At 47.6% G+C, this 17,522-nt stretch overlaps 7 protein-coding genes across 7 annotated transcripts; 5 read left to right on the forward strand and 2 right to left on the reverse strand.

Moving 5' to 3' along the window:
- The first annotated feature begins 1,473 nt into the window (after positions 1-1,473).
- BGW36DRAFT_344902 (alcohol acetyltransferase) lies at positions 1,474-3,363 on the forward strand. The gene is made up of 2 exons (XM_046213181.1): positions 1,474-1,732; positions 1,786-3,363. Exons 1-2 carry the CDS (start codon positions 1,699-1,701, stop codon positions 3,207-3,209), a joined length of 1,458 nt encoding a protein of 485 aa, XP_046070663.1. The 5' UTR covers positions 1,474-1,698; the 3' UTR covers positions 3,210-3,363.
- A 105-nt stretch (positions 3,364-3,468) lies between these two features.
- Positions 3,469-4,511, forward strand: BGW36DRAFT_361218 (uncharacterized protein; the record flags this gene model as incomplete). The annotated part of the gene is made up of 2 exons (XM_046214257.1): positions 3,469-3,476; positions 3,533-4,511. 2 exons carry the CDS (start codon positions 3,469-3,471, stop codon positions 4,509-4,511), a joined length of 987 nt encoding a protein of 328 aa, XP_046070664.1.
- A 177-nt stretch (positions 4,512-4,688) lies between these two features.
- BGW36DRAFT_299740 (protein arginine methyltransferase RmtB) lies at positions 4,689-6,518 on the reverse strand (the record flags this gene model as incomplete). The annotated part of the gene is made up of 4 exons (XM_046211561.1): positions 4,689-5,439; positions 5,495-5,721; positions 5,755-6,209; positions 6,278-6,518. The coding sequence occupies 4 exons, from the start codon at positions 6,516-6,518 to the stop codon at positions 4,689-4,691; spliced, it is 1,674 nt and encodes a 557-aa protein (XP_046070665.1).
- Positions 6,519-6,754: 236 nt separating this feature from the next.
- Positions 6,755-8,621, forward strand: BGW36DRAFT_382845 (conidiophore development protein HymA). Its single transcript, XM_046216598.1, has 5 exons — positions 6,755-6,991; positions 7,043-7,103; positions 7,159-7,631; positions 7,709-7,981; positions 8,035-8,621. The coding sequence occupies exons 1-5, from the start codon at positions 6,884-6,886 to the stop codon at positions 8,248-8,250; spliced, it is 1,131 nt and encodes a 376-aa protein (XP_046070666.1). The 5' UTR covers positions 6,755-6,883; the 3' UTR covers positions 8,251-8,621.
- A 1,299-nt stretch (positions 8,622-9,920) lies between these two features.
- BGW36DRAFT_298667 (putative TBC domain protein) lies at positions 9,921-12,097 on the forward strand (the record flags this gene model as incomplete). Its single annotated transcript, XM_046211451.1, has 2 exons — positions 9,921-11,651; positions 11,705-12,097. The coding sequence occupies 2 exons, from the start codon at positions 9,921-9,923 to the stop codon at positions 12,095-12,097; spliced, it is 2,124 nt and encodes a 707-aa protein (XP_046070667.1).
- Positions 12,098-12,832: 735 nt separating this feature from the next.
- Positions 12,833-14,904, reverse strand: BGW36DRAFT_382848 (putative cytochrome P450). The gene has a single exon (XM_046216599.1). The coding sequence runs from the start codon at positions 14,549-14,551 to the stop codon at positions 12,911-12,913; it is 1,641 nt and encodes a 546-aa protein (XP_046070668.1). The 5' UTR covers positions 14,552-14,904; the 3' UTR covers positions 12,833-12,910.
- Positions 14,905-15,820: 916 nt separating this feature from the next.
- Positions 15,821-17,358, forward strand: BGW36DRAFT_382849 (putative elongation of fatty acids protein). Its single transcript, XM_046216600.1, has 4 exons — positions 15,821-16,383; positions 16,434-16,503; positions 16,556-16,768; positions 16,816-17,358. Exons 1-4 carry the CDS (start codon positions 15,982-15,984, stop codon positions 17,148-17,150), a joined length of 1,020 nt encoding a protein of 339 aa, XP_046070669.1. The 5' UTR covers positions 15,821-15,981; the 3' UTR covers positions 17,151-17,358.
- Positions 17,359-17,522: the final 164 nt, after the last annotated feature.

Below are 17,522 nucleotides of genomic sequence, written 5' to 3' on the forward strand. Positions count from 1 at the left end.
CATGGTTACGCCTGGGAAGTACACCTTCTTAGCTTTGGCAGGATTGCAGCACTGGTCTAGGATAAGGAAGGAATACCTCGTATTAGAGTGGGATAACATAGAAATTTTCTGTTTCTCTGTTGACGAATATGAGAGGGTTTTTTGCTGGAAATAATTGGTTAAGAAGGCAGAACAGCGATTCAGTAATATCATACTCAACCATGAGTTTACGATAAGCCTCCATAAACATATGCCAGCCATAGTTAGAAGATGAAGAAGAAGACGAATTGTTATCCGAGTTGACCCATTGTATAAGCCTCCCTCTCCTTCACGGTTATTGTCTCGAACAAATTCTAGATACACCACAGGGCATCTTTCATGATCAGCTTTGGGTAACGATTATAAGTGGATATCATTTAGGTTATTGTAGCCATGAATTGCCTTGGTAGATCGTGGGATGGCTGTTTCAAGCTTGGAATATATCATCTCTAGATCTGGAGTGACTTTTCGAAAGCAGGAAACAAAATCTGGGCTTGACTAAGAGCGTAGTTTGAGTAAGACCGTTTTTGAGGACTGTTTAGATTCACCAATCATGAAATCAAGAAATCAAGAATAGTTTGAAGTTTTACTGAACGCATTAATGCGCGCATTTTATTCGTCTGTACCGAAGGAGTGGAAATTTGACGCCATGAAAGCCAATAGAACAACTAAAGTAAAGAGAAATATATTCGGGATTTTTGAAATCTTGTAGTGAGCTGCTTCTATGGTTTTTCTCTTTGGAAATTGTGGAAAAGAGTGAAGAATTCTCAGGAGGCGGCGGCGTACAGTATATGCAACAGCCTAGCAAATAACAAACCATCTACTGTCTACTCCAAACAGAATATCGCCAATACTATGACCTAATAGACTATTAGAATAAACCGACCCGCAATCTAAAAAGACTGCAAAATGCCTAACATACTTGTTGGTTGGCCTATACTATGGCCTGGTCACGTGCTTAAAAAGGAGTCGAAAGGACCTGGCGAGACTAACCCGCAATCTTCAGATCAGCAAAAACCCATTTCGCAATTTGGATGGATTAAGTACTGGAAGTCGGACGCGTTAGCCATTACGCTATAGGGGCGTTGAAGAATTTCCCTCCGTGTTCAATATGTATGGATTCAAACATAAAAAGGGACTGAATACCAGAGTAGAACTTGCGTGTAGCATTTTATTTGTCAATACCGCTGGCTGTATAAATTGATATCCCCATCATTTTCTTATATATGGCTGATTGATTATTTGTCCGCATTTCTTCGTTGGGCCTCTGCATTCTGGTCATGGATCAAAATCTTTCTTAAACAAATGTGTTTGTAGAGCAGCGACCACCATTTCTATCTTATATTTAAATGAAATAAATCTGCTCTTTATCAGTTTTATTCTTGTATTGTAGATTGTAATTTTACGGATTGAACATATCCCTAAATTTTGTTAGTTCCAAATATTCTGACAATTCTAGAACAGCTCGGCGTTGTCTGAAAATAGGTGGAGCTTTAGCGTATTGAGTACGCGCGAGAATGTTGGTCATCCTACGGCAAAGAATCCATACAACTTTTGCCCATTAACTTCATCCTAACATAGTCCGTATTGGCGGTACATGTTGCCATACGAACCTGAGGCAATTATCGATAATCCCGATAATCTTGCCTTAACAGCAGATTTACTCGGTCTACGATTAAAATGTCGCAGCCACGAACATTCATGCGATTCGCAAGTTAGTGACAATTCCTGAATGAGAATGGCGCTCGAAGCATTAATCGACAGTAGGCCCTAATGAACGCCGCACAATTAGTCGCGAAGACGTCGGTTTTTACAACGCACTCGTCATAGCAGCAGTTTACGAGGTCGAGAATGAAAGCATAGACGTCACTTCGGCTCAGTCCTTCTTTCCGGCATTGAAGTTTTGTATCTCGAAGCATCCATACTTGAGCGTCGTCGTTAAGAATAAGGATACCGAAAAACCAGCATTCGAAAGTGTGTCGACTTTAAATTTGGACAATCATTTGTCTACAATTCACGACGACGCAATCAATAGCAATGGAGAGACATCAATTTTCGAAAAGGTCCTACTACCAATACTCGACAGGCCATGGCCTGCTGATATACCACCTTGGCGAATCGTTGTTCTCCCTCTAGCTTCGCCGCATGGCTCTGCTGTGACACGCTGCTTTGTAGCCTTTGCATTCTCCCATACTATCGGGGACGGCATCGTCGGACTCACATTTCATCGCACTTTTCTAGAGGCATGGCAACATACTATTGGTACAGAGGAGAAAGGGCCTCTTTTGGAAATTCCACCAAACCGAACACTTCCGCCACCATTTGACACGCCTGAAAGGCTCCCCATATCTTGGAAGTTCCTCCTTGGGCCGCTGATAGCAGTATACTTGCCAAAGTTCCTAGCGCGAATATTCGGGCTCCGAGCAGCCGCCAGCACTGTCGATGCTGGCACTTGGAGTGGCTCACGCATTTTCGAACCAGCGCCTACCCACAATAGCAGAGCAAGAATTCTCGAGATCGAGGCTCCCTTAGTACAAAAGGCCCTGCAAGCTTCGAGAAACCATGACGCCAAGGTCACTGCAACAGTGCACCAGATGATCGTCCGGGCGTTAAGCAAGGCCATTCCCAACCGCGACGTCACAAACTTCGTTTCGGGCACCGCTGTTGATATGCGAGGGTCTATTGGCATACCGAACTACACATGGGGTCTTTTCGTTTCTGGCCATTACGAGATACATCCACGTTTATCTGATGTCGCGGATCCTACGTTTTCGGATGAGATGTGGGAGGCTGCGAGTTCAATGACCAAAAAACTCGCTGAATGCGGGACGAGGCTGCATGATCAAGCAATTGGCTTGCTGAGATACGCCCCCAATATCAGAACTTGGACCCTAAGTAAAATCGGGCAGCAACGGGATTGTTCGTACGAAGTGAGCAATCTTCTTGCTTTTGACGGCACTGGGGGCAACCCTAATCATAAGTGCAAGATCAGTAAGATGGTTTTCGCTCAGCCTGGAAATGTTCTCAGTGGGCCGCTTGTCTTTAATCTTATTAGTGTTAAGGATGGCAACTTGGTATGCACAGTAACCTGGCAAGCTGGAGCGTTAGATGTGCCGATAGAGGAGGAGTATGCGCTGGTTGATGAGATATGCAGATCAATTCGAGCAGACTTTGAAGCCCTAGGGAATTGAAATAGCCCTGCTAACAGTCAAAGCTCTTTCAAGCGGAGCCTCACATGTATAGTCTGGGTTCTATAGGTATTAATAGTATATAATGATACGTGCGATATGGGAATGAAGATGTCCAAGAAGGTAAATGAAGTGTGAAGCAGTCACGATTTTGCCATCACAATAACCCTTCGGCTCACCGCCCAGCCGCAGTGGCGTCATTTCGTGACCTTCAACTCGGCTTCTAAATCATCTATTGCCAAGCGACATATCTTTTTCTACGATGCCTTTGTAAGTAGTTAGTAAGTAACGTGCGGGTATTATTACTGACACTAACTTATTGCCAGACACCTCCTAGGCAAAAAATCATGGAACGTCTACAATCCAGACAACATAGCCCGAGTCCGGCGCGACGAGGAGGCTGCCAAAGCCCGAGAGGAGGAGGAAGAAAGACGCATGCAAGAGGTTGACGCTGAGCGACGAATACGAATACTTCGTGGCGAGCACGTTCCTACACCGCCGCTTCCGCCACCTGATTCTAGAGCTGAAGAGGAGCGCGGACACAAAAGACTCGACGATGGGTCTGCAAGATATCGAAAACGACGGCGCCTCGCCGGTGAAGATGACACTGATCGCGATATTAGATTCGCGAGAGAAGACGCAGCGCATAACGATGCCAAAAGAACGGAGCTACTCGCTACCAGTGAAAAGAAGGAGCAAGATGCGCATGTCGAAATCGTCGACAGCGCCGGTCACATCAACCTATTCACGAAGGAGATGACACGGAACCAACGCGCAGAGAAAAATCCAGAGGCAGAGGCAGAAGCAGCTAAGAAGAAACGAGCTCTCGAAGACCAGTATACAATGCGCTTCTCAAATGCTGCGGGGTATAAACAGTCTGTTGGGCAGGCTCCGTGGTATTCGTCGTCAGCTTCTCGAGAAAAACTAGCGCAGGATCGAATGCCTAATACGGACGTATGGGGAAATGAAGATCCCATGAGGCAAGAAAGAGAAAGGGAGCGTATTGATGCAAACGATCCCCTTGCGGCGATGAAGGCTGGTGCTCGAGGCGTCAAGGAAGTACAACGACAGCGCAAGAAATGGCAAGAAGATAAGTTACGCGAGCTGGAAGCTTTGAAGCGCGCAGAAAAACCTAAGCATAAACATAGACGGCGAAGACGGTCGCGATCAAGAGATTCATTGAACAGCCTTGAACGGTTCTCTCTAGACGCTAGTAGTAAACAAACCCAGGAGTATCGCGAAAGAGACCGACATCATTCAAGACATCGTTCTAGTCATCATGAGCGTGAAAGTCGAGACCGCTGAGACTGAGATAAGAGATCTATTATTATGACGTTTTGGAAGCTACACTGGCTTCTACTGCTCTGCCCTAGACAACGGCCTTTTCAAACATAGACAATGTATGAATATTTTTACCCTACCGAGAAGTTTACGCCGTATAATTCTATTAAACTCCACAACCAGCATTCCCATTTTCTCCGCTCATTGCAACGACCAAGTCTGCTTTCGCTCTTGAAGACCCTCAATGTTCCAGCAAACGTCAATATCCAGGGCACGCGACCCTTCTTCTTTCTTTCGGTAGGCTATGCTACCTTTGATGACTTGGCCCTTTTTCAACGGCACGGCTTTTGTCTCACTGTGATCAGCGAGCAAAACGCATTGTTGCCAGTGAGTCTCTGTTCCGAACGGGCCCGTTGTGAATGCCACAAACCCTTCCTTTTTCATGACTGACGGAACGGCGTTGTTGTCAAATTTTGTAGAGGGAGACGGCATGAAAAAGGTGTCAAACCAAATATTCCATCCATCAAGTGCATCAATGTCTTCTTTGAGAGTGACCTCAAAATTCTTCAAGAAAGTCAACTCATCCACGGTTATGGTGTGGAGCGGAAGTGGGAGGAAAACGGCGGAATCGCCGGCGACGTGTTCGGGCTTCGTAGTAGTGACAATAGCCTCATCGTAGATATTGGTAAGCATAGCGGACATGTCAAAGCCGTAAACCGATTTCCAGAATGTCACATGTGAGTCGACAAAGTCAGAATCCACATATGGGGCGATCCGTAGAGTCGTATGGGAAGGTACCATGAGTCCACCTGGGTTCAAGTAATGGTCCCTCGCCCAAAGGACAGAATCCAACATTGCTTCAAAGAGTAGACCATATCCCATCCATTCCGACACAATGATGTCGACTTTGGGAACTGGCAAAGTGACTTCTTCGATTTTTCCACGAACACAGCTAGAATTCAAATTAGCGGACGAACACGACGAATTTAACATCCCAATCGACGTACTGAATTATGTCTGCAAATCCGTTCTTGTAAACATTCTCTCTGGCTTTTTGGATGATATTGGAATTGTCTACTGCGATGACCGTTTTGGCCCCTGCTTTTGCACAGAACATGGACAAAATTCCAGTGCCGCAACCCACGTCTAGAACCACCTTGCCTTTGAACAAGCCTTTATTGTCATAGATGAAGTCTCGGTATGAGTCCGTGCGGATCGTGTCTTTGAGCATAGTCTCGTGGATTGCTGCAGGTCAGATTTTAGTTACCGGCTGCCAAATATGAACTAACAATAACATTGATAACGCACTATTGGTGGAGTATGAGGTAAAGTAGTCTGCATCAGCCTCTTCAATCCTACTGCTGCTCTCGGTTTTGGGAACTGCAGGTTTCGCACTCATTGAGTCATCAGTTGACTGAAGCTGCTCACTCATGGACCTTTGCACGTCTAATCTGTAATTGGCGAATTGACCTCGAAGGAGCTCCAGCTCTTCCTCAAGGTCATGGACACGTTTTTCTGTGTTCTGGTTATTGGTGCCGTCTTCTTCACCGTCATCCGCCAAGTCATCCAAGCTATAGAGCAACGCATCGTCGTCAAGGACCGGCTTCAGGTATGCATCGTCATTAAAGAGCGACTTTGAGCTAACATCGGGACTCTTGTTACCCTTTTGTACTTCCAACCGTATGTAGTTGACTAGTTTGATGGCGTCTAGAAAGCCAAGATCTGGAATTGAATTAGCAATTGAACAAGCGGGAGATGAAGCGTTGGGAACAACACAATTGACAACACACCAAGATCCTTCCGCACCTTTACCAGGTCAAAATTGTACTTTTCCTTCGTTTCCTTCAGCATCAGACGAACGTCAGGATATACGTCTGCACTGAACAGTCCCACCACGGGTTGCGAATCGTCTTCTGGCTCCACGTCCTCCCATCCTTCGTCGTTGGCGGGGCTCAGGCTGTCGGAAGTAGAATCGCTATCTGAGGACGCATGGTCCGGCTCTGGAATGGCATCGCGCAGAGAGGAAGACATCGATTGAAGCGGCGGCAAGGACGCAATGTAATATGACACTGAAGGAGTCTATACAAGAGAAAAAAAAAAAAAAAAAAAAAAAAAAGCTGCCCCGCCTATCACTAACTAAGAGGAGTAATTACTGATAGCGCCCGCTGTCGATCGTCGCCCAGCGACGGGCAGCACCCCGCCTTGCTCACCGCCTACGTTGTTGTCAAACTGCCCGTTTCAGGCCTCGTCCTGTTTCGCGTGTTTGTGTTTTCTCGACGCTGGTCCAGGTCGAGCATCACCTGCATAGTATAACTCCGTGGCGACCCCGTCGTATATTCTCATTATATCCTTCAATTGCATGCGATTACCCCGGCCCAAGATCCCCATTGCCCACAATGGCCTTCCTTTTCAACCGCAGTGCCCGACCGAGATCTCCATCGGAAGTCGCCAGGACCGCGAAAGATCTCCTGTCGAGGTTGTGGGACAGCCCGAGCTCTCCCAAGGTAGGCGTGATCTCGCCCACCAGGGACTTGTGTGTGCTAAGCATCGCATAGTTAGAGGATGATATTGCCAAACAGCTTTCTCAGATGAAATTGATCACCCAAGGAACCCCAGGTCAGTGACAGGTTGACAGCGATTTTCTTCCCTGGTAGGCTAATCGCCTCTACAGAGATGGACAGTACCCCGGCCTTAGTGCGTTCGCTTTTCGATTCAGTAATTCGAGAGGACCTGCTCTTTGAGCTGGCGCACAGCATCCATAAGCTGTCGTTTGAGGCCCGCAAAGACACGCAGACCATTGTCACGCATATCCTGCGCTACAAGCCAAACGACAATCCCGGAGACCCTCCTGCGATCAATTATATAGTCCATCAGCGCCCAGAGGTGATTATCGAACTCTGCAGGGGTTTCGATGATCCTCAGAGTGCCTTGTCATGTGCTTCTATCTTGAAGGAGGCTGTCAAATTCGACGTGATAGCAGCCCTTATTTTGTATGATCAATCAGCCGAGCACGAGGCTGCCGTTCGTTTGAAAGACATCAACGCGGAACAACCTCAGTCGGGCGATGGTATTTTTTGGAGATTCTTTGAGTGGATCGACCGAGGCAGCTTTGAAGTGAGCGCTGATGCCTTTACGATTTTCAGAGTAAGGATATAATTGCAGAACATCATCGCGCGTGGTGACCACGATATATACTTGTGCTAAATCGGGTCGTTGCATAGGATCTTCTGACGCGCCACAAGACGCTCGTGGCTACCTATTTAACGACCAATTATAACCTATTCTTCGGGCGGTACCATAACATTCTCATTCAATCGGACTCTTATGTAACGAAACGTCAAAGTATCAAATTATTGGGAGAAATTCTGCTCGATCGAACTAATTATAACGTTATGACGGCGTATGTGGACAGTGGCGAACATTTGAAAGCCTGTATGACCCTGCTGCGGGACGACCGGAAAATGGTACAGTATGAAGGATTCCACGTTTTCAAGGTATGTAATTCAATTGTGGAGGTTGATATAGACTAAGGGCCAATGTGGTGTAGGTGTTCGTTGCAAATCCGAACAAGTCAGTCGCGGTGCAGAGGATCCTCATCAACAACAGGGAACGGCTCCTCAAATTTCTACCCAAATTTCTGGAAGACCGCACTGATGATGACCAATTCACTGATGAAAAAGCTTTCCTCGTTCGGCAAATCGAGCTACTTCCTAATGAACATGCAACCACATCACGATCCAATGTTAATGCTGCTGCGGTGTAAGCGCCGATGCTCTCTATTTTTACATGCTTCATTTTTGATACCCACTGTTTAGTGTGTGTCTCATGTCATCGGGTCTTGGGGACTCGTTTTACGATATTATGATTGAATATAGATGACCTGTTGTTTGCGAGGGATGGCGCGTTGAGTTTGTATGGTTATGCGCTGAAAATCCATTGGCTATCGGCGTTTGGCGCAGGTTTCTCTAGTCTTGTCACTTCCATGATTCTATCCCAGTCCATAATTCTTTCTCCGAGCAGGGTATACTATACTATCGCAATGCGTCGGAAGCACATGTATCTACCAATGGACGATGCCATTACACTCAAACTTTTGCATATACTACACCAGGATTCCAATATATCGATACACATCACCCCCTTCTCCATTATTCCAAATCGTAAGCCCCGCGTCGGACCTTTTCTTTTGTTTGGGGTTCACATTCCAATGATTCTCCCACGGCACGCCATCATCCTTCCGCCCTTACAGGAACCGTAGCAGAAAGCGGCTTGCTGAAGGCATGGGCACGAGTATACTTTGCCCTATCTCCAGCAGCGGAACTCTTTCCCGTGCTGCCGTTCAATGCTACGAGCAAGACAGAAAGACGGAACGAGAGAAAGAGAGAGAGAAAGAAAGTGACGTGTGCGATGAGCAAAGAATGACTCTAGGTCGAGTCTGCCCAGAAGGGTTTAGCATCTGCCGTTGCTCTTTCTTTCTATCTTTCTCTCTTACTGTTTCTTCTCGCTTTTTGTCTGTGTCAGCGTTGTTTAATGCTGGACAGCAGGATAGAGTCGTGGAAGCAGTGGCCTTAAAACAAACCCTCCGGCGCGATACATGCCGAGCCTGCCCACAGCGATCATCGCGGGCAGGGCTGGCCGGGCTCCCTTCCCATTGGCTGTTGCGGCGCCGTGGGGCTCCCCCTTTCGACATACTTAACACTAATAATTTAGTTATTACCGAGCTCCTTCATGGTGTTTCCTGCACAGTATCGCTTTATTGCTCTCCATCCTCGCGTAGGAGGCTCTCTTCCAGAACGACAAGCAATCAAGGGCTGGACGACCCTGGGACCCCTCGTTTCGCGCCCATTGATCCGCATCGAGATCCTCCCTGAGTCTGGCGGGCTGTGGAATGAAGCAGGTCCTCTGCAAGTCAAGTCGTCCACCCAGCCCCGGCTCCACAGTCCGATCATCTCATCGCTGATTTTCTCCTGTGATCGCTTTCTTTCCTGCCGGCAGAGCTCGTGTATTTCGTCTCGCTGACCCTTGGCCTGTGCATGTACGTCGTGTTTCGCCGTCGCATGTCGAGAACTGGTCGCGCAACCTACACAGCTTTCCCGACAACAATTGGGCTTGTCGCCGAGCAAAAATAAAATATACAAAAAAGGATGATATCGCTGCTATTCTCACAGTATTGAAGACAACATGCCGGAACCGCTCTCCCCTGTGCGCGTCGTCGCATTCGACGAGACTGTAGCGTCTACCGCGCCCATTCATATCAAGACTGTAACTACCCCCAAGCGCATAGAAGATGCAGACACCAACCCCGGCGCCAACACCGAAGGAATCGAGTCGCAGTCGCAAGTAGCCGAACCGGCCCCTTACCAAGCAGACGATATCGCAGAACCGCCGTTAGATGATCACTTGTCTACAAATAATGAGGACACGCCGCGCTTAATGAGCCTACGGAATAAAAGCAGCCGGACCACCCTGCCGTCCGATGAACAACGCAGTCTAAAATCTCCGCGGAGTATCCCGAGTATAGTGGTAGATGAATCGTCTCGCCCTAGTTCACGATGGTCAGAGCGGCGATGGGGGGTGCTGAGAGGTCGTAAATCGACCGAGTCCGTACGGGCAAAAACGTCACCTGGCCCTGCGACAGAGGAAGAAGCTCCCTTTGAAGGCATTAAGATGAACATTCCCTCGACGAATTTCGAAGACCTGGCTTTAGATACATTGGAGTTCTCCAAGCGGGGAAGTTTGCTGAACGAGAAGAAATCCACCTCTTCCATTTCAGCTCTCAGCACTGAGTCTTCTATTCTACCTCAAACAAATTCCCCACGCAAACGAATGTCGAACACTCTGCGCCCAAGACACTCGATCTTCAGTACTCGAGCTGTGTCAGCGGATGAGGACATGCTATCGCGGCGTGTCAGGTTAATGTACGAAAAAGGCGAAGATAATGTAACTGATGCTGAAATTACCCAATCGATCGCAGAGGAAAATGGTATCTTATGGGAAGAACCAACGCCTGTCGAAGAGGGTGAGGTGGATCAGCTTCCCGAAGTGAATGGATCGACAGCGGATCTCAGAAGTATCGCATCCACTGGAGCTAATGGCGCTTTTAAGCGCGAGTCGAAGGAACTTGCTGGCGGAATCGAAGACTGGAATGACGTTAATGCAGCCGACGTTGACAGATATGGATTCATTGTACCACGAACAAAAGATGGTGACTGTGCCGAACCACATCCGATTCAGAGAGTGTCCACAAGCCTGCTTCTAGCAACTGAAACACCGCGACGAAAAAACACTTTTAGGCGCTCGATATCGATGCAAAAGAGCAGCAGCAGGTCTCTCGCAAGCAAGTCACCTACTCGAGAGCGCAAGATTTCCGAGTCTTCGAACCGGCCGAGTTCATCACAAAGTGCATACAGTCCCTCACTCAAACGATCACCATCTAAATTTCGCTACGCGACAAACAGGCTCCCTTACAATAAGGATCGTCGGATCAGAGACGAGGCTGGAGATATGCTGACACTTCCGTTCGAAATTCCAGAAGCCCGTGAAGAAATGCCAGTAAGTCAGGCAATGAAGAAGAAGGAATGGGAACGCGAAGAGAAGTGGATGAAGATGGCGAAGCCAACCAAGAAGACACAGGATGGCAGTGGAATGACCTTCGAATTTGATACCAGCAGTGCGAAACTGATCGAGCGCACGTGGAAGGGTATTCCCGATAGTTGGAGGGCCTCCGCGTGGTATGCCTTCTTGGATTCCAGCGCTAGAAAGAAAAAGGGAAGCCCAACAGCGGGTGAGCTTATCCGGTCGTTTCATGAGTACCAGAACGTATCATCGCCAGATGACGTTCAGATTGATATTGATGTCCCGCGTACGATCAGCAGTCACATCATGTTTCGCCGACGATATCGCGGTGGACAGCGGCTCTTGTTCCGTGTTCTGCACGCCATGTCACTATATTTTCCAGACACGGGCTATGTTCAGGGTATGGCAGCACTTACTGCAACACTGTTAGCTTACTATGACGAGGAAAATGCTTTTGTCATGCTAGCTCGTTTGTGGATGTTGCGAGGGCTCGAAAAACTATATAAAGAAGGATTTGCCGGTTTGATGGAAGCTCTAGGTGACTTCGAGAAGGAGTGGTTAGGAAATGGTGAAGTCGCCGGCAAGTTGGTAAGTTTTTACACATGGTGTATTAAAATGAACCTGGCTGATTTCTCTGATAGAACGAACTGTGCATTCCACCTACATCGTATGGAACACGATGGTACCTGACCCTTTTCAACTACTCAATACCATTCCCAGCACAATTGCGTGTCTGGGATGTCTTCATTCTCCTCGGCGATCCAGAAGAGTCCACAAAAGCGAGCGCAAACGGCGCCCACACTTCTAAACCCCAGCCAGTTCAGCCGACCAGTTCTTTCGGCAAGGGACTAGATGTGCTACACGCAACTTCTGCCGCTCTAATCGACGGGATGCGCGACATTGTCCTCGAATCTGATTTTGAGAACGCAATGAAAGTACTTACAAGTTGGGTGCCTATCAAAGACATTGAGCTATTCATGCGAGTCGCGCGAGCCGAGTATAAAGTCCACCGTCACCGCAAGAGAGGAGTTTAGCTTGCTTCAGTATACAAATCCTACAACGCATTCGATACGGCCGTTAAAATAACATAATATATATGGAAGATGACTAAATGCGGTTCGAAGATCCAGACGCTTGAACGAACTTAATTACCTATATTCATAACTTCTAATCTCGTCTTTATTTGCTTCACTTCTGTCTTTCCTAAACCCCCTTCCAATCCTTTCCTTTGTCTTTCGAAACAACAACCTACTTTATTCCTTGTTTTGTTCGTCTTCCAAGTCTGATCTTTCCATTTCACCATCTCAAACCAGAGTGATACCCCCTCCTATGCTTGCTCACTGATTTATGAAGACGCGGGTTACCCGCATTCCATCGACACAATCCGACCGCGGATTCTTTCTGATATCGCCTGTTTCAAATACTTTGATTTCCTTCGTCTTATACCTTCATCTTCGATAGTTTTTGCGAGATAATAATATATATATATTCAAATATTCGGTACGAGAACAGTTAACGTTACCAGTATTCACATACCAGCTATTAAGTGAACATGATCATCGCAGAGTGGATGTAATTAACAACATCAATTGATATGTCAAATATAATAAAATTGATGAATCATACGAGATACGAAACGGAAAACAACTAATTTAATAAAAAAATTATAATTTAATTTACTTGGACTATCTATAATTTCTCTTAAATTTATCATTCAATCGTTGAATGGATGGAAAATGTTATCTCATCTTGTAGTAAAATCCTGTTAAATATAAAAATACTTAATGAAAAGAGAAACAACAAGGTAGAGTAGATAAATCACAAATGAGAATAAAGACCAATTTATTTCACAGTTTTGTAACCTTCAACTGCACTCCATCTCGCGGCCGCAACACCAGCCGCCACATCTTCAACTCCTCAGGATCCTGCACTGACTCGTCCCGCGCAAACGTATACTGGCTGAGCAGCACGCAAAGGAGGATTTTCATCTCAGTTTCGGCAAATTTGCGACCAATGCAGCCGCGCGGACCTTGAAGAAAGGTCATGAAGGCATTGGTAGTGTATGATTCGGGTAACTTGTCCCAACGATCAGGGTCGAATTTGTCGGCAGTTGGACCCCAGTATTCAGGCAGACGATTGATAGCGTTGGAATAAACTAGCACGGTTGTGCCTTTCGGAACCATGTATTCGCCGAGTTTATCATCGGCGACCAGCTCGCGCACAGTCATTGGAATAGGAGGGATATACCGGAGTGATTCACGGCAAACATTGTCCATGTAGGGCAAATGATCCGGGTCGATAGTGCTGGTGTCGAATTTTTCTCTGGTTTCGGAGTCAAAAAGAAAAGGATAGTGTTTACGAATTTCTTCGCGCAGCTTAGTTTGAATCTCGATATGCTTGGAGAGAAGATGCAATGTCCAAGTGACACCGGTTGCGGTCGTATCGTGACCTGCTCCGAGGAAGGTCATGACTTGATCACGCATTGTTTCGAAGGAAAGCCCGGCCTCACCAGCAGCTTGGAGTTTTAGATTATCCCGTACAAGCAGAGCGAGGATGTCCTTGTCGGCGGGGTTTGCAGAAGCCTGCTTTTCCTTGATGATCTTCGTGGCTGAGCCCAAGATGATGTTACGAGATGCTTCCATATCACGATTCATTTTCGCTGGGATATACTTGGTTAAAGGGAAAAGAGTCTGTAGACCATGCATCATGCGAGATAGGCCATCAAAAACGAAAACTTTGCGGTAAGCCTCTCGCAAGGGAGTTTCAGGGAACTCCAAAGAATTGACTTCGGTGCCGAAGCCGGCTTCAGTGATGATATCGAGGGTGGCACGATTGAGCCATTCCAAGGCTTCGAAAGTCCCAGTTCTTTTGTTTTTAGACAGGGAGATCTCTTGGTCCCACAGCCTGGCCATGAGAAAAGACTTCCGCCAGAAGATTGGAGTCAATGTACGGATGGATCCGATGGAGAAGCCCGGGGTGAGAGCCTTGCGTTGGTGAACATGAGCGGTGCCCTCGGCTAAAAGGATGCCCTCGCCCAGAATACGGGTCATCCACTTGCGTGCACCGACGGGTTTAGGGTAGTTGTAAGGGTTCTTGACTGTCATCTGCTTCAGGGCATCGTCATCGGCAATGGAAAGGCGTTCCGTGCCCAAGGGAAAAAAGTAGCGAACGATAGGACCGTACTGCTTGTGCCATTCACGTTGGCAGACACCCACTTCATTTTCAATGATGTCAAACAGCTGGCCATAGAGAGGGTTACCCGGCACAGTGGGAACGTGGCGAAGCGGAGACACGTAATAGGGGTAGATCCAAGACCAGTAGACGACATAGGCAGGAACAGCAAGGCAATACATCAGCGCCAGGGCAGCTGCTGTGCTTAGTGATGACATTCTTGACACAACACCCGAGAGGAGAGTTGAAGCAATCATCAATGGCATAAACCGCGGCTTGAACGGGGCCATGCTGGGGGGAACTTGCTGTGTCGCCATGATGGACGTCAATTGTTTACCAGCAACAACACAAGCCTCGCTCTGAGGGCAAGACAAGACCGTTGCTAGTTATATTCCCAGGACTCGTCGCTGCACTCTTTTCTCGCCAGAGCCCTGGCCCTCACATGCACAGGGGTAGAGTCTCCTTGGTAGGCGAGCCAAATGGTCTGGTGGATCACACGTCATCTCCCTTCAGGGGCGACGCTGAATTGGACGTTGCAAAGCAAAGCCAATGGTGCCGCTGCATCGAGTCAATACTATATCTGGTCTGCCGAGCCTGCTGTAAGGAAGGGCTACATAGTGTGTGGAAGATAGTGAAATGTGAGGTATCGTACGCCTGTTTCGCTGTCAAACCTTGTTCGGTTGTGACGGTAATTTACCGGCCCCACTGGCAGCTTCCTGTCTCAGACGTCGCACCTTCCGCATCGGGCAGCTGTCCATAGTCGCACCTTCCTTCCCTTCCAGCTGATAATAACTAGTCAGTTAACGAGGAAGCTGCTGAGTCATAAGGCGGTGAGCCAAGCCTTAGCAGCGGCCATCGGCCATCGGCTATCGCGACTATTTTCCTTGGATTAGGGCTACTGTTGTTGTTATGACTACGACTATTAGCATTCGTCCTTGCATGATCTCAGGTGCCCAGCGATCCATGGCGTCAGTCCACGATCTCAGCGCAGCAGCCGATCTAAAATTGATTACAGACGCGTCTGATGCCGGTCTGCCGTCTCTTTACTCCGCTGTGCTACGCTGTCAACAACGAGACGTGAGATGGCAGTTGTCAAGCAATCTAAATTTCTATCTTGCTAATGTCGCACGCGAGGACGGGTGTCGCAAGCTGAATAGCCCGACCTATCTACTGCATGAAGGGCAGGTTGCACTATCGATTCTCTCCAGGCCAGGAAAGACCCGCCCGCCTTCCTTCCTCAGCGCTGCTCGCCTTCTCTCCTACTCCTGTTTGCTTTCGTCTCCTCGAGTACTCTTCACGCTCTCGCCTCCTTCCGACACCTCATTTCCTTTTGCAGGGCCCTACAGTCCTCGCCTGCAAGGTAATCCCCCATTCCCATTCCTATTGCTCGATTGCTTCATCCACGGCCAGCCAGTGAGATGCATCGACTCGATCAGACCAGCAGCAGGACAGTGGGGCTCGTAGGGCGTCGTTGTGGGAACAGTCATTCTCTGGCTGCCCCTTCGTCTGCAGCTGCTCGATCAGTTCTTGCTTGTCGTCTATATATCTTGTCTGCTCGACCATGAGCTTGCTCTCCCTCTGTCCTTTTCTTCTTTGCCCCCGTCGACTGTTTGGTTTGCAGGTCATCTGTACTGACGACTGTGAGATAACAGGACCAAATTGCTTGCCACCCAACCTATTCCACTATCGTTAGATATTCTTATCTGATAACCTGCTTTCGTTCATTATTCCTAGTCTACCATCCACAATGTCAGGATCAACCATGGATGCGTTTTATGGGCCAGTCCTGCTCACGGTGGCCTCACCCTGGTCGCTTTTCGATCAAGCATTTACTTCGGTCATGGGCTATCCAGCTGATCAGTTTAAGTTCAAGCAGGGCCAGACCCCCATGAGTACTTTCACAGAAACAGGGCTCATGATTGCCTTCTACTACGTTACCATCTATACTGGGTGGAGGACTATGAAGAATCGAGACCCATTCAAGTTGTCGACGTTGTTCAAGATCCACAATTTCATATTGACCGCCGTCAGTGGAGCATTGCTTGTGTTATTCCTCGAGCAGCTCATTCCTTCTCTGTGGAATCATGGTCTTTACAACTGCATCTGCAGTGCTCCTGGCTGGACTGATAAATTGGTTATCCTATACTACGTACGTATTACCTCTCATCGCTGGAGGTAGATTACTGACGATGTGAGTAGCTGAACTACCTTACCAAATACGTGGAGCTTCTCGACACCGTCTTCCTTATCTTGAAGAAAAAGCCTTTGAGTATGTACCCATTTCGCTGCATTTTCTCGCGAATGCTGACTAACCCTAACAGCCTTCTTACACACATATCACCACGGAGCAACGGCATTCCTATGCTGGACTCAACTTGTTGGCAGAACCCCAGTATCTTGGGTACCGATTACTTTGAATTTGACTGTGCACGTGGTCATGTACTGGTACTACTTCCAAAGTGCTCGCGGTGTTCGCGTCACGTGGAAGGAGTGGATCACTCGCCTTCAAATCATTCAATTCGTTCTAGACCTAGGTAGGCTTCTCTCAAGTGATTTCATAGAGTTGCACTAATTTTGACAGGCTTTGTTTACTTCGCAACATGGGATTTCCATGCTGACGAATGGGGTCTCGATGGTCTTCATATCGGCCGATGTGAGGGCGATCTTTTTGCCGCCATCACAGGATGTGTTACCCTCAGCTCTTACCTAGTTCTCTTCATTTCATTTTATATTGCCACATACCGCAAGCCCAGTGGTAAGAGCCGCAAGAATCTAGGTATCAAGGCAGACCAAGCAATCACCGCGACTGGTCGTGCCGCCGAAACTCTAAAGTCTGCCCGGAGTCGCTTGGGCCATGCCAGCATGGACTCGGTTGAACACAGTTCCAAGGGCCAGTGGGCTGTATCTCATGATTAGATGGCTGGGATGATGTGGATAAGTTATACTTGAGGGTCCGACGGGGCCATATTCGGGGGCCTTTTCTCTTTTTTAATTCGTTGTTCATCCTGAAAATTCCTCGCTGAACGGTCATTCTTATTTGTACCATGACGCAGCTGAGGTTGTAATAAAGCCTTGTATAGGTTGCACATTCTTTAGTGAACTACAAATCCATTCGCTTCACCAAGCTTCAAATGCTCTAATCTAAAACTCTTGCTATAGGACTTGCGCAAACGACTAAGACATTGCAAGAAATTCAAATGTCTCTCTGAAAAAAAGGTAAAAATACGTTAGCATAAATTGTTATCATCATGCTAATCGCTACCACCACAATTTCTCGGTCTCTGCTCT

This window comes from Talaromyces proteolyticus (assembly GCF_021365285.1).
Source record: "Talaromyces proteolyticus strain PMI_201 chromosome Unknown BGW36scaffold_8, whole genome shotgun sequence".
NCBI classification, from domain to species: Eukaryota; Fungi; Ascomycota; class Eurotiomycetes; order Eurotiales; family Trichocomaceae; genus Talaromyces; species Talaromyces proteolyticus.